This window comes from Crocuta crocuta, unplaced genomic scaffold (assembly GCF_008692635.1).
Source record: "Crocuta crocuta isolate KB4526 unplaced genomic scaffold, BGI_CrCroc_1.0 scaffold112, whole genome shotgun sequence".
NCBI lineage: Eukaryota > Metazoa > Chordata > Mammalia > Carnivora > Hyaenidae > Crocuta > Crocuta crocuta.
The window spans coordinates 2,456,414-2,470,991 of NW_027528818.1; the positions used below are offsets into that span (position 1 = coordinate 2,456,414).

Below are 14,578 nucleotides of genomic sequence, written 5' to 3' on the forward strand. Positions count from 1 at the left end.
TGATCTCATGGTTCGTGGGTTTGAGCCCCGCGTCGGGCTCTGTGCTGACTGGCAGCTCAGAGCCTGGAGCCTGTTTCAGATTCTGTATCTCCCTCTCTCTCTGACCCTCCCCTGCTCATGCGGTCTCTCTTTCTCTCTTTCAGAAATAAACCTCAGACTCTGTGTGGAGTAGAAAATACAGGTACATTTTATTATAAATACACTTTTAAAACCACACTTGATACAATTTTTAAAAAATGTTTCCAGTTCAGAAATAAACAAAACATTAAAACATTTTTTAAAAATTGTATCAAGTGTGGTTTTAAAAGTGTATTTATAATAAAATGTACCTGTATTTTCTACTCCACACAGAGTCTGAGGTTGATCTGGGGGCAAAAGTCACAATGTGGAAATGTGGTACTGAACTGTACTGAGTCACTTAGGCATTTTGTTAGCTTTATTTCTTTACATCCCTCCAAACTCAATTTGACATTTATGTTCCAGACAGAAATAAAGGTCATACCCAAATGACAGCCCAGTATTACTTATGAGGAGAGAAAGGTGAAAAAGGATCCACGGTGTTAGTATGCCTGTACTGGCCCTGTCTTCTTTTCTACTGCTTCCTGGCAAATATTTGAATGTTTTCCTGATTGTTGGAGAAAAGTATGAAAACAAGGAGTAAGATATAAAAATAATAAAATGAAGCAAAAATAAACAAAATTTGGAGAAACACTGATTTTCAAATTCTGAGAGTAAGCAGAGGAACTCCTTTGAGCCTTAACTTATAAATCCAAGGCAGTTTACAACCTGGTTTTAGCTACACTAAATCTGAACAGAGAAAGCAACACACTATTTCTTTTGCAGAGGGCACTCACTACTGGAGAAATTCCTATTGGGCTTCAACCCTTATAGGGTCAATCTCTGGATCATGTGACTTAGTCCCTAATTTGGAGTACAAATGAATAAATCTTCATCTCTGGTTTAGATCTTTCCCTGGAGATTCTAACCTACACATCTGCACAACTACCCCATATGGACGTTCTGCAGGCTACAGTAGTTTCACACTACATGTTCAAAATGGAATTTACCCTTTGACTCACCACCACAAACCTGCTTTGTTTCCTCTACTAGCAGCTGCCATCACAGATCTCTTAGAAGTCATTCTAGATTCTACTTTCTCTCTAATCTTTATGCTATCCATTTTAATTTATTAAATGATTTCCACCTATACTCTGAATACCCTTAAAACTTCTAAAAATCACTTAAGTCCCCAAGTTGAGGGACCCTGAGAGCCAGGAAAGGAATTTTTTTATGCCTTTCTCATCTAATCACTTCTAAACCAAGGCTCTAAGAACCTTGGATCTGGAAAACTGAGCAAAGCACTCTCGGAGGAAGACGCTGAAAAACTGTGACTTTTACAACATTTTAGAGAATACAGTTTTTCTTTTCCTTTTTTCTATCATATCCTTAAATCTTAGACTGAGCTTTCTAGGGGCTAACCTGATTATGTTACTTGCCTGCATAAAACCCTTTAATGGTATACCCAGAATAAAGCCCAGACTCATTAGCATGGATGATAACACCCCCAGAATCAGGCACCTGCAAGACACTGGGCAGTCCCTCCTCCATTCATACTTTGCTCCCGTCCTCCCTTCCCATCTGATTTCCTCCCTCCCACTCACGACTCAGCCAGTCCCATCTGCCCTCTTTTAAAGGATCTGGGTATGCTGTTTATTCGGACTAAAAGAACCTCTGCCATCCTCCCCTCCTCTACCATCATTTAATTGCCATTCACCCTCTCAGACTCAGACTTTCCTCTGGGGAGCTTAGATAACAGTGCCAAAAGCTTACCTCAACCACAGCGCCTTCCACACTAATTATGATAATGTGTTTACTTTTCTACCTCCACTAGACAGTGGGCTTCTTCAGGGAAGCCATTTATACCTTCCTTGTGTTCGAAGACCCAATACCTAACAAAGACTATATCCTGTAATTGGCAGGCACTTAAATCTATGTTGATGAACTACAGTTTTCTTATAGCTGGTGGTGTTTAATCTGATCAGCATCATAATTTTTTGTTTGTCCTTTAAATGGAAACTAAGAACAACTGAATGCTCTTTCAAAAGTTGGTCATTCCAAATATGGTCAAGGAAGTCACAAGAGGTCAGTTTCAAATAAGCAGATGCAGTCTTTTTTGAAAGTTCATACACTACTAAGTATTATTTTAGTAGGCACTGCTTACATAAATTCAACACAAAGTGAAACATTTTCTGTATAATTACATTTAACTTAGCCTAAAATGTTTACTCTTCTGCAGTTTTAAAGATTATACTGTTTCCATTAGGCATCTCAAAAATTAAGAAAGAAGAAAGATAATTTACAACATTATTATCCTCTGCTAAATTCCAAAAGGTAATCCAGGTAGTATCATGAAAAATGTTTACACCTGTTTTAATAGTCTCATTGTATGAAGAGGAAGATAATAATGATACTTATATATCAGAAGGTAAAGAATATTTAGGAAAAGAAAAAAACAACCTGCATATAAAGGCTATGCTATAAAAATGCACTTATTTTTTTAAAAAAGCTTTATTTATTTAGTAATCTCTATACCTAACATGGGACTCAAATCATGACCCCAAGATGAAGACTCTTATGCTCTTCTGACTGAACCAGCAAGGCACTCCAAAAAGTCACTCCGTTGTCATTTCCTCTAAACTGTAACTCTAAACCAAAAATCTGACTTGAGATTCAAACTTAATACTTATTTATTAAAATCTAGTTATATTAACTAGTATCATTCATCTCCCAAACATTTATTATAGGATAAAAGAAGTTTTTAAAGAGCACATTGGGGCACCTGGATGGCTCAGTTGGTTAAGCATCTAATTCTTGATTTCAGCTCAGGTCATGAGATCAAGCCCCGAGCTGGGCTCCATGTTCAGTGTGAAGTCCTCTCTCTGACTCTCTCTGTCCCTCCCCTGCTTATGCTCTCTCTAAGTAAATAAATAAACATTTTAAAAAAAAAGTCAAAAAATAAAAATAAAAAGCATGTTAATTTTTATTCATACTCAAAAACTAAATTTAAAAGATCTCTTGAAAAAAATGTTTAGAGCCCATATATCAATTGTGCCAAAAAGACCCATCTAGGGAGGTTCCTTGGGACTGGTCTTCTGGATGTTTCCTATGCTGAGGTGAAGACCTGAAGATACGTAATCAGACTAATGTACAAAAACACCAGAAATAAATCAAAACCAATACAATAACTAATGGTCAAAACTACTGCAGAAAGCCATGGATGAACAAAGCTGAACAAAACAACGTATAAAGATAGCATCTCAGGCTCAAATGGCTGCCATGTCATGTTAGAAGGAGACTAGATGGAAATGGGGGGTGGGGGCCTAGATCAGTTCAGTGATCACATATGGTACATTCATGTAATGATTTATTTTAAGAAAGGCTACAATAAATACAGAAATTTCCAAAACTTTATAAACTTGATTTTCAAGTAAAATATAAATTTTAGTTGAAGTAATCGCTGCATTTACAATGACTCATCTGATCTCCTATATTTAATATATATAAATTATGATTTTCTCTTCTATTAATAGACCCAAAAGTTGGTTCAAAACAAATACTATCATGACAGAAATAGTACGGGTGAAAATATAGCTACCACAGGTTGGGTGGTGGGCAAAAGGGTTCATGAAAATACATTAAACGTAAGTGTTTAGAATATCTATGTGTTTCTGAAGCTTCAGTTACTCAGAAGTATTTGAAAAACGTATCTGTACTGCTAACTACAGCAGCTGACATCTATATTTGGGGTTATAAACAAGACCAGAATGTCACTCATTTGTTGTAGGCTCTCCCAAAGACGACAATCCCAGAAATTGGTTATGTTGGGTGTTGAACCGTTTATATTAGGCTTTGAAACTAATCAAGCCATATTTGATAGAATTACGTTTGCTAATTTGAAGCTTAGTTAATAAGAGATATTAGAATAATAGATCGAGCTATGTATCTGATGCCACAAAATGTGGAAATAAAACAGACTCATCTGATGCTATGCATGAGAAGAATTTCATGACCAAATAAGACATCTGTTTTACAGCTTAAGTTTTTAAAGACAAACTGCTCCAAGATCTGAATTTGGGTTTTAAAATACGTTTTTCTTGAAAAGCTATAACTTTCTATAGTGAGTTGACAAACTTTGCCAAGTTAAATAGTCTCTCATACTTCCTTTCTTGTATCATATTTATTTAAAAAGTACAACAGTACTAAAGAAAAAGTCAAAACTTTTTTCTTTTTAATGACCATGATTTCAGTAATCTTTTTACTGTTTTGCTAAACTTATTCTCAATTTTGCCAGAAACTATTTTATTCCGGGTGCTTTCTCAGTTCATTTTGTATCTAAGCATAAATGCCAAATAAGCAACTGGCCAATGAACTCAGGATTGTCTCTCAATAGTTCACTTAATTTTTAAAGACTGAACACAATCTGCAGAAGTAACCCAGAACCTACTTTGTTCAGTTCTACCAAAAAGTCACTTCAAGGTTTTAGAGAACCAAGGCACTTAATTGCTAATATACTAGAATATACTGTATTTTCACCATTTAGATAGGGAAGTATAATTATATATATATGAAATATAAATGATACACAGTATATACATGCCATGTTATCATGATATATACATAAGATAATGTATATTATGATATGGGGTACATAAGCCCTGTCAGACCTAGAGAATACTAAAAGATCCTAAAACTTTTTAAAAATATAAATAAGGAATCTTTTGCATACTGCAATGCAAAGAAGAAAATGACTAAAAATGTCTAAATAGATTTAAAGACAAATGAGGACAAAGAGAAGCGAAAGGAAAAGTTGTCAAATAAAAAGCCTGTGCTGCTCACACCCTTTCTAAGATACCCATCCCTGATATGGCCCTGCTGCTGGGGCCGTCTGGGTGTCTGTGGATGTTGCGTATGGTTATCTTTCTAGCTGGGAGACCAAAGGTGGGCAGCTGACCAGTGGCAGCCAGTCTATGGGCTGGCCTGCAATTAATCACATGGTGTGGTGTGAAAAGACAAATAAGAACAATCAGATTATCTGTAAGCACTCTAAAGTGAGTGAATAATGATTAAGGCAATTAGCAGCAGACGCGCAAGCTGCAAGGGCACTAAAAAGGGGCCATGAGGCAGAACTGAGGCCACAGAGGGGCACTACAGGCCAAAGCTCTTGAAAAGCCGAAACCGTGTAGAGGCTACAGAACAGGAAACAGAAAAGAAAGAAATAACGTGAGATAGAACAAAGCAGATGCAAAGACTTCCCAGAGGACAGAAATGCAGACAGCAGGACAAAGGGACTCTGTTTCCAGTAACTTTCTTATTTCAGCACAGAACCATCCTTAATTAAAGGCAAAATAGAACAAAACACATTTTCTTTAGATATTCTGAGTAAGTCTCGGACTCTTTCCCACAATTGGAACTTACTTAGAATTATTCTTAATGATCTAAACTCAGGTTAATGAGAAATTTACACAAATATTACATGCTCTTAAAAAGCTATATACAGCACATGAGACTTTTTAAATGTGCTGAATTCCCCAGAAATGGTGCCAACTCATCACCTAGCCAGGATTACTAACTTACTTGGTTGTCAAGATTAAATCACACTAACAACATGCTGCAACACAGCTAGTTGTCTGGGTTTTAACCACTCAGACCCAAAATTTAAAAACCTGGGTATGTAGTACCAGTTTGAAAATTTTCTTTTATGTTGAATTCTTAACAAATCATGCTACTTTAGAATTTAATGTTACTTACGAGGGCCAGTGTGAAATAACAGAGTAGAAGCATTTATAATAACCCAGCAAAGGCAGAATAATTTTTAAGAAGTTGTTATATGGACAGACTGAAAAGACTATACAAGCAACCTCACTATTCTTAAAGAATTCTATCAAACGCACTAATAATCTCAAATCTGATTTGATATTATGTACTCCGGAGAAGAGGTTACAAAATTGCATTCAAAGCCCAAACTAGTCGTTAGAAGTGTTTAGTTTGCTCTGCAAAGTTTTTTGGTTTTTGTTTTATATTAAACTAGCTGATCGAACTCTAAAATCAAAAGATAATACTTATATATATAAGAGCTGAAATTTTTGGCTTCTTTTGATACATCAGATGATTTGCCCATATGGGCCCATATTATTTTCGCAAGTCAACAAAGGATTATAGCCAAGGAGTTAGTTATTCCATTTAGAATGGGCAGGTGCATTCCAGTTTCTCCTAATTTTCTCCCGTTGCTTGCCAAACCTTGTGAATATTTCAGTTTGTAACCTCTGCTCTAGAGACAGGAGACAGAAATCTCACCTGGGCCATCAACCTACGAAAATTATTAATCTACAAACAGCAACACCGCACATAAACAAGTTGATAACTAAGGTACTATGAAATACTTCAGAATTTCTAGTCCCAACTCCATTTTGGATTTAACAACAGTTAAGTGCAGATCTAAGCTGGCAGCCCCCAGCCCTTTCACCATGCCAGGCCTGCTTACCTTTTCTGTCCGGCTTGAGGTTCCTATCCACAGGGGGTGGTTCACAGTCTGCAACAGGAACTGGCCTTCGGGGAGGGGTCTTTGGGCTGGACCGGAAGCCCATGTGAGCAGGAGGAGGAACTTGCATTCCAAACGAAGAAAAATCAAATGTTCCTGGAGTCATTGGCACATAATTTGCTTCCTGAATTGGTTCCGTAAAACTGCTGGAATGTTGTCGTGGAGGAGAATTGGGATTCATTGGGACATAATTTTCATCCAGTTCTTCACTTGATACACTTCCCACTGTCAATATATTTTTGATTTTCTAAAACACACATACGTTTCTTTTAATAAACACAAACTATTATCAAACAGGAAAACACAGTTGTAAGTCAGACCTATTCATATGGATCTGAAAGGACTTCTATCATGATCTCCTTCAGTTTTGGGGCGCTAAGTATGAAGTTCCTGATAATGAAATACACTTGGTGCTAAGGTCAATTATACTTACAAAGTGGTTATGGAAGCCTTCAAGTGAACTAGATCTGTCACTTGGAAATGTTCGTGGAATATCATAGCAGTCTTGAGAACTAGCATCTAAAATAGAAAACAAACTATCAGCATTTCTTCCCATCTTCGCCATTTCTCAGGATTCTCAGAATGGTCTGTTCTCTTTCTTTACATACATGCACGCAGGTATGCATGCACACACGCAAGTTTTTAAAAAGATGTTCACAGAACAGAATCTTGACTGGGCACATTAAACTACCAGAAATCACGGACACTCACTGATATGCTAACCAGTACCAGCATTTGATTATGCCAATAGATGGCTGTCTAAGCCTGGGATGAGATGGGTTATTTAAAGACAGAGAAAAGAAATACTTCTATTTTCCCATCTTTTGCACCAACTTGGGCCTAACTTCCATCTCAGTAACCTATAATCAGATTATAAAGCTACGTCAAGAAGGGAATTAGAAATTGGTATTGAATGGCCAAATAAAGTATCCATATTAGTACTATTCATGATGCCTTAAATTTTCATTTTCTTTAGGACAGGTGGATAACTCTACCACAAAATACAGAAACGTTAGCCACACAGTTTTTAGGGTATGTGCCTCTTAAACTCTGGCCTTCTATTTTTTAGGACTTTAAGAACCTCAGAGTGTGACCCAGACTGAATTTTTCCCCTTCTCAAGGTCTGTAACTTTTGGCAGGCTCTAGGAGATGGTATACGACTAAGTGAGGTGGCTATAGGGCTAGGGTCAAGGGAGAGGAGATTCAGAGCTTTAAAAATAAATAAAACCAAACGAACAAAACACAGAATGGCATGATGAGAACGGACTATACTTGTTAGGCACAACGTATAAATTGCTTATGGAGGAAGGAAGGAAACAGAGCCCAACAGATGTGACACGAAGTGGCCATGATGGCACACAAATACAGGAAAGGGATGACTCGGAGGGGCTATGTGGCTGGTCCTTTTCCTGCTCCTCTGTCCCATTCGAGAGTCTACCCACCCAGGATACATGGAAAGCAGGAAAGAGGGGTACACACTTCCTGAGGCAGGAAGGTATTACTAAGGCCATACTTCTTCAGGGATGAAACACTCCACCGCTTTCTCCCTTCCAGCAGAGCATGCACACAGGCGCACGCATACTGCATGCACAAACACCCTTCCAAGGATCTACTGAGACTCTGCTATCTTCACTACATGAGTGGGTGACTGCAGAGCTGAGGGAAAAAAAGGACTGTCATTTACCATCATTCTATGCTGAAAAGAACAAATATTCAGATAAACAGATTTTCTATCGTTAACTTCTAACACAGAAGAAGCCAGTTAGAGCTGACCTTTTCGCAATTTGTTCAAATCCACAGTGGAAATGGTATTACTACGTGATGGTGGCATCCCTGCTGTTGGGATACAGTAACTACTGTCAGTATCTGAGGCCGTGCGTGTGATACTACACGTTTCCACAGGCGATCGGTCATGAGCCGGATGTGGTTTCGGTGGCCGAGGTGGAGGAATATCTGGAATAGTGTCTAGCTTTGACGTCTGTCCCAAAGTTCCTTCTGGAAATGTTCGTGGAATCTGATAAGTATTACCAGGTGTTGGAGGAATGTCATAACTAATAGATACATGCCTCATTTGAGTCTCTACACTTGATGTCCCAGATGGGGTATTAAAAACATAGAGTTCTCCATCTGCCTCGGTACTTGATGGAGACACCTTTGGTAAAACATCGTGGGAGTAACTTCTGGGCAGGTTATAGAGGCTGGAGTCTACAGAGACAGATGCAGCACGAGACGGTGGAGAGTCATACATCATTTGCTGCTGGAAAAAGCCATTCACTCCATGTTTGCTCTGGGAGGAAGCAGGATTTTTATGAGAAGGGACGTTATCATTGCAGTCTGTTTCAGAAGAGGTGGATTTTGCAGAATCAGCATGTGTTCTAAATAAAAATTGTTAATGACAGAAAATAAAACATAGTGAAGACTACATTTTAATAAATATAGTTTAGCAATCAAACTACATGGCTTTTTCATTAGATTTTTTTGGTGTGATCCATAGATTTAAAGCATGAATGTTCCTTAGTTTTTATGATTATACACCAGATAATAAAACCACCACCACAAAACCACCAAAAGCATTCTCCCTAATTCCTGCCCTGTACGTGCCCACACCCCCAACTCCACCTATCAAATCCACGATACCTGAAGCGCTGGAATTAGAAAGGTACAAAACTCTGAGAAAGGTAAATGATTGAGGCATAGACACAAGGAAAATCATTTCCCCTGAAGAGCATGCAGAAGCCTCGTGCCAGTGCAGTTTATCAAGCCCGTCCATTGCTCTTTAGGCCACCTGTGGCAAATTTGTTGTTCTGTAAGACGGTAAGTCTAATGATTACCTGGTATTGAATAAATTCAGTATGACCTATAAGGAGGTGGCAGCTCGAAAGGTTTGTGTATCTTCCTTTCCACTAATTTTCTTTAACAAGCATTCAGCCAATACTATAAAGACCATCAAAATACAACCCAGAGAGTTTGCCAACTCCAAAAAATAATTACCCTTGAGAAATCTCATTAGAATACATTTAAAGTTTTGGGGTACATTTCTAGTCTCTGCTTTCTGCGGTACCACAAAACTTGGGTAAAAGCCAATATGAAACTAACAATACCAGCACACTGCACTTCCTTAACGGTTAATAAGATAACTTCTTATGAGTGTTGTCCAAAGTCCTGTAGGAACTTGAATTTAATCTTTTAAAACTTAACTTGGAGAGCTGTTTTAAGGTCTGATCTTCCCTGATGGCTTAGTAATACGTGGCACTGTGTATCACATGTACTCCTTCAAACTCTCCACCACTGGTGTCACGGAATCCATACTGCTACACCCTCACTTCCATTCTCCCCTGCTGATTAATCCCTTGTTCACTGACTGGCTCCTTCTCCCAGTGTCCCCACTTGGGAAGAGCCAACAGAATCCAATCCTCTGATTCTTTTATCACACATACCATTTAAAACTCCTCCTTTCTCATAACTTCACATTCTGAATGCTGACAACTCCCATCTTCTCACCAAACTCTGAGCCCCATATTTTCAAACTGTTCAAATATAGTTCTACTTGGTTACCCCAGCATTACCCTGCTTATGCATACCAAGCCAAATTCAACTTACTTCTCAAATTGATTGTACTTTCTACTTGCCATTAAAAGAAATGTCTTTATCCAGATTCTCTAGCTCAAAGTGCAATCAGCTTTGATTCACTCTCTCTGATCTCCACCATCCCTCAGGCACCAACTCCTTCTTCCTAACCAAGTAACTGTTTTCCTGCTCTGTTCCCACTGTCACCACCCCAAGTTCAGGCCTGGGTCTCTGCTAGGATCCATACCACCAAACCCTCCTAAGAAATCCCAGTGGGCCTCCTTCCTCCAATTTCTCCCTCTTCCTATGAACCCAAGAGACCATACTGTTATGTTGCTACAAGGTCAGTAGTTTCAGAATATGGTTTTCATATCGCTCATCTGATAGGAGAAAATACTGTTAAGAGTCCCAGGAGGCTGTGGGAACTACAAAAAAGCCCACAGGCAACTCCACTTGTACTGAGGCTACCTTCGCTGGCTCTACCTGAATGCCCTATCTTCTGTCTGACTCTCGCCCAGTGGAACCCTCTACTCTGGGTAGGCTTTCCTCTTACTTGCTTCCTCCTACCCCTCACTCTCACCTCGCCTTTCTCTCAAATGATTTTTATGTAGATTGCTAATGACAGAGTCCTTTTCTCTCACCAACAAGTGTAGTTCAAATCCTACTTCTCCTTTGAAACGTTTCACCCTCCATTTTATTTAAAAAAATTTTTTTTAACTTGTATTTTTGAGAGAGAGAGACACACACAGTGAGTGGAGGAGGGACAGAGGGAGAGAGGGAGACACAGAACCTGAAGCAGGCTCCAGGCTCTGAGCCTGACATGGGGCTTGAACTCACAAACCGTGAGATCATGACCTGAATTGAAGTCGGACGCTCAACCGACTGAGCCACCCAGGTGCCCCACACCCTCTATCTTAAAAACACTTGCACTGTCCCTTCTAGGAATTTCTAATGCATCTACACATATGCTAAATTTGCACTTCACTTAATTCAACATGTGGGTTAAGAAAAGCTAGAAGTACAAGTAGTAAGTTCCCTACCCTTGACTAGTTTATGGTTTGGTGAAGAATAAATTAAATATATCAAACTATTTCCAATTCTGAGGTAAAACACAAATAAGGAGACAAGACCAGGATGCTATGAAAACCCACAGAGGCGTTTAGTTCAGCCTGGGAGTTTGGGGGACTGTTTCCCAGAGGAGTAGATGTCTGAGCTGAATCCAGAGTCCTGCTGGATGAACAAGGGTTTGCAAAGCAATTCTCCTGCCTTCACCTGCAGACACTTAATGTTTGCATGTTTTGACTTTTTCAAAAGCTTTGCTTGTAAACTCTGACAGTAACTGTATCTGAGGTGGCTTATGTAGTTAGTCTGTTCCTTCACAGCACCTAGCAAGACAGTGGGCACATAGTGGGTACTTCATAAATACCTGTCAATTAACTGTCACTTCTGCAAAATAGATAGATACAAAATATACCTGAGCAGGGATTCTGAGCAGAATTTCTACTCTAACAGGAAAGCTGTAATACCAATGAGACCAATGAAAGATACCATATAACAAGTACTGAAAACTATCACTTAGCTGTTGGCTTTTAAAAAGTTGATAATGAAAAATAATTGTGAATCTCTACAAAATAAAATCTTAGTTAGTAGCATAGGTAACAAAGTTGCGAATGTGTAATTTTAAATACTCACAGCAAACAAGCAAAATCAAGTTAGAATTTGATATTATTAACTAGTGCTGATTTATAAAGATTTTTTTTTGTTGTTCTTACAGGTAAAATCCCATTACAACAAATATCTAGAAACCCATCGGTAGAATGTTTGTATTCCATTATCTTGAAGAAAATAATTCACAACAACCTAATCTGTGGTTCTTGACAAATTCTATATAAAAATTGTTGAATATGCACTTTGTACCATCAGTCTGGTAACAGTCACTTTCTCCGTGAAAACAGTTAACAACAACTTTTTGTTATAAAATGCTTAATTCAATCACTCTGTTTTGAAAAAAAGTATCTTTCACATCAGAAATTCATTCCCACTTTTATATACCGCAAACGAGGAGGACATAAAAATCCCCAACATTACTAGTTGCCACAACACTACTGATGGCAGACACGGGGTTCCTGATCTTCATTTTCTGGCTCCAATTCTCACCATTACCTCTGGCCTTCCAATTAATCAATAGAAAATGACAAGAGTGATCAAATGAAACTACTGTATAGCTTAGAAGAAAAGAAAGAAGCAGGAAGGGAGATGATGGGGAAATCAAGGATTTGAGAAAGGCTTTATGATACCTTTGGGCAAGCACTGAAAACGATATATTTGTTTTTACTTAGAAATGTATAAAGTCAGAGCTTTGGGGTAAGCTCTGCTTCATGGCTAGGTGTGATGACTGGAAAGTTGTATAGCTTTTAGCAATACACTTGATTGATTTGATTTCATCAAATTTCACTAAAAACCAATTTATATATTCCATAGAATTTGCTATACTGGGATTTTACCTGTATAATTAATTTCTCACACAGATCCAAAGCAACCACAACACACTCACTGCAATGGAATCGTTTTGCTTTCAAAATCTTCTAGTAGTAGGTATTCCTCTCCTTCTTCAGAAACAAAAGATGACCCTTGGCTGGTTTACAATCACATAAGAAATGGAGCAAGATCACCATTTATAAATCAGTGAAATCTGTTAAGCAAGTAATACTGTGAGTCTGTAACAAAGACTATGAAACAGGAGACAGATTTCCAAAAGAGCCTTGTAGGTACAAGTGTTCTTTGCCAAAGACGTTAGAGAATGTGTTTCTTCAATAAAACTCCTGAATATCAGATTATTAGAGGAATATAACCTGAAATATAGTAAGCCTAAGTGACACACCTATAGAGCTGGGTTTCTTTTAAGACTTCAAATCATAATTGTATAAGTTTAAAGGTAGGATCCCAAGTATGCACAGACACGCACACGCGCGCACACACACACACACAGGCTTTTACCTAGTGGGTTCAGGCTTCTTGCTTTGACAGTTGATTAGCAAGAGGTAGTCTTGAGGGTCTTCCTGGATGCCAACAGTTTCTAGGTGTGGTGGAAGGTTAATTAGCTGATAGGGAGGAGGTGGAGCAGCGGAGGATGAATCCCCCTGGGTGGCTGGTGGTGCTGTGTTGGCAGCTAAAGGTAAATCGGCTGGCGCCTGTGCAGAGCTGCCCGGGGGCTTCACAAGATCTGCAACACCGAAGTGGAACTGTCATCGTCTACCCCATTTGAAGAATTGTTTCTTAAATAAAGCTACTTGGAAGTTTGGAGATAAAACTGTTTCAACACACAAGAACATGGTCAACCATGACAACGTCAGTTAAAACAAATACTACCTCTACAGCAATTACCTCTACCTCTACCAGAAATTATTGGCTCTTGTCAAAGAGGTATGAAGAGTAAGGCTCTTTCTTCCAGAGGCTATAATAAAGCCATCTTAACTTTGCCTTGAACAATCTCTAGTTTTGAGGCTACTGGAAGTGAAGATGTTTATAATCTTAGCTCAAGACATAGATTTTTTCCTGTAATAAAAAACAAAGTGTTTCCCATGCCAAGCCAACTTTCCAAAGAGGTCCATTTTATTATGTGACATTTACAGGCACAAGAATCACCTCTTTGCCCCATCTTTATTTTGCTGTTCATTCTTTTCTTTCTACTCCTCAGCAGACTAAGGAGAAACAGTTCTAATTCCGGGTTTCATGTTCAAGGAAAGAGTTTTTTCTGAAGGTTTCTCCTCTTCCCTCAGCTCATAGCCTCATTTACCATTCATTGGGTTTCTGTAATATTTTCATGCAAAAGGGGTCAGCAAGTGAAGGAGTAATTTATTAAGCACTTAGCAATGTTCTGAGAAGATACATGAAACTAGCTAAATTGTTTAAAGTAATTTGAAAACAAATCGAAAACCTAGAGATGAAATCCCGCATTAATCATTGACACAACCAAGTAAATATTCAAGAGCCCAGAATAAAAATTCTCTGCTAGTGTGGTTAGGAATACAAGGCTATAAATCCAGAAAAAGGTAAATACTCATTTATGAATAAACAAATTCACTTACTGTCTGTTTATGTTAGAACAGAAAAGGCTGGGGGCGCCTAGGTAGCTCAGTCGGTTGGGCGTCTGACTTTGGCTCAAGTCGTGATCTCACAGTTTGTGGGTTTGAGCCCCATGTCAGGCTCTANAAAAAAAGAACAGAAAAGGCTGGCTTCAAACTGAGGTGGTTTTTAATAACAAAACATTATCTAAGACACAAAAAAGTGGTAAAGGATTTAATATGTTCAACCAAATAAAATCAAATGGCAGTCATATGGCCTGTTAATTCACCAGGAAGGAGCTACATGTCAGCTCTAGCTCCTCTACAGACTATAGGGTAAGTCTACATG

At 38.5% G+C, this 14,578-nt stretch overlaps 1 protein-coding gene across 2 annotated transcripts in view; it reads right to left on the reverse strand.

Moving 5' to 3' along the window:
• Positions 1-14,578, reverse strand: part of GAB1 (GRB2 associated binding protein 1) — a 122,773-nt gene that overhangs the window by 17,588 nt on the left and 90,607 nt on the right. For both annotated transcript variants that reach the window (XM_077755932.1, XM_077755931.1), the window contains exons 3-6: positions 13,163-13,388; positions 8,372-8,973; positions 7,032-7,117; positions 6,542-6,845 (exon numbers count right to left, since the gene is read on the reverse strand). In XM_077755932.1, coding sequence (XP_077612058.1) covers positions 6,542-6,845; positions 7,032-7,117; positions 8,372-8,973; positions 13,163-13,388 — 1,218 coding nt within the window. The remainder of the gene's footprint in view (positions 1-6,541; positions 6,846-7,031; positions 7,118-8,371; positions 8,974-13,162; positions 13,389-14,578) is intronic.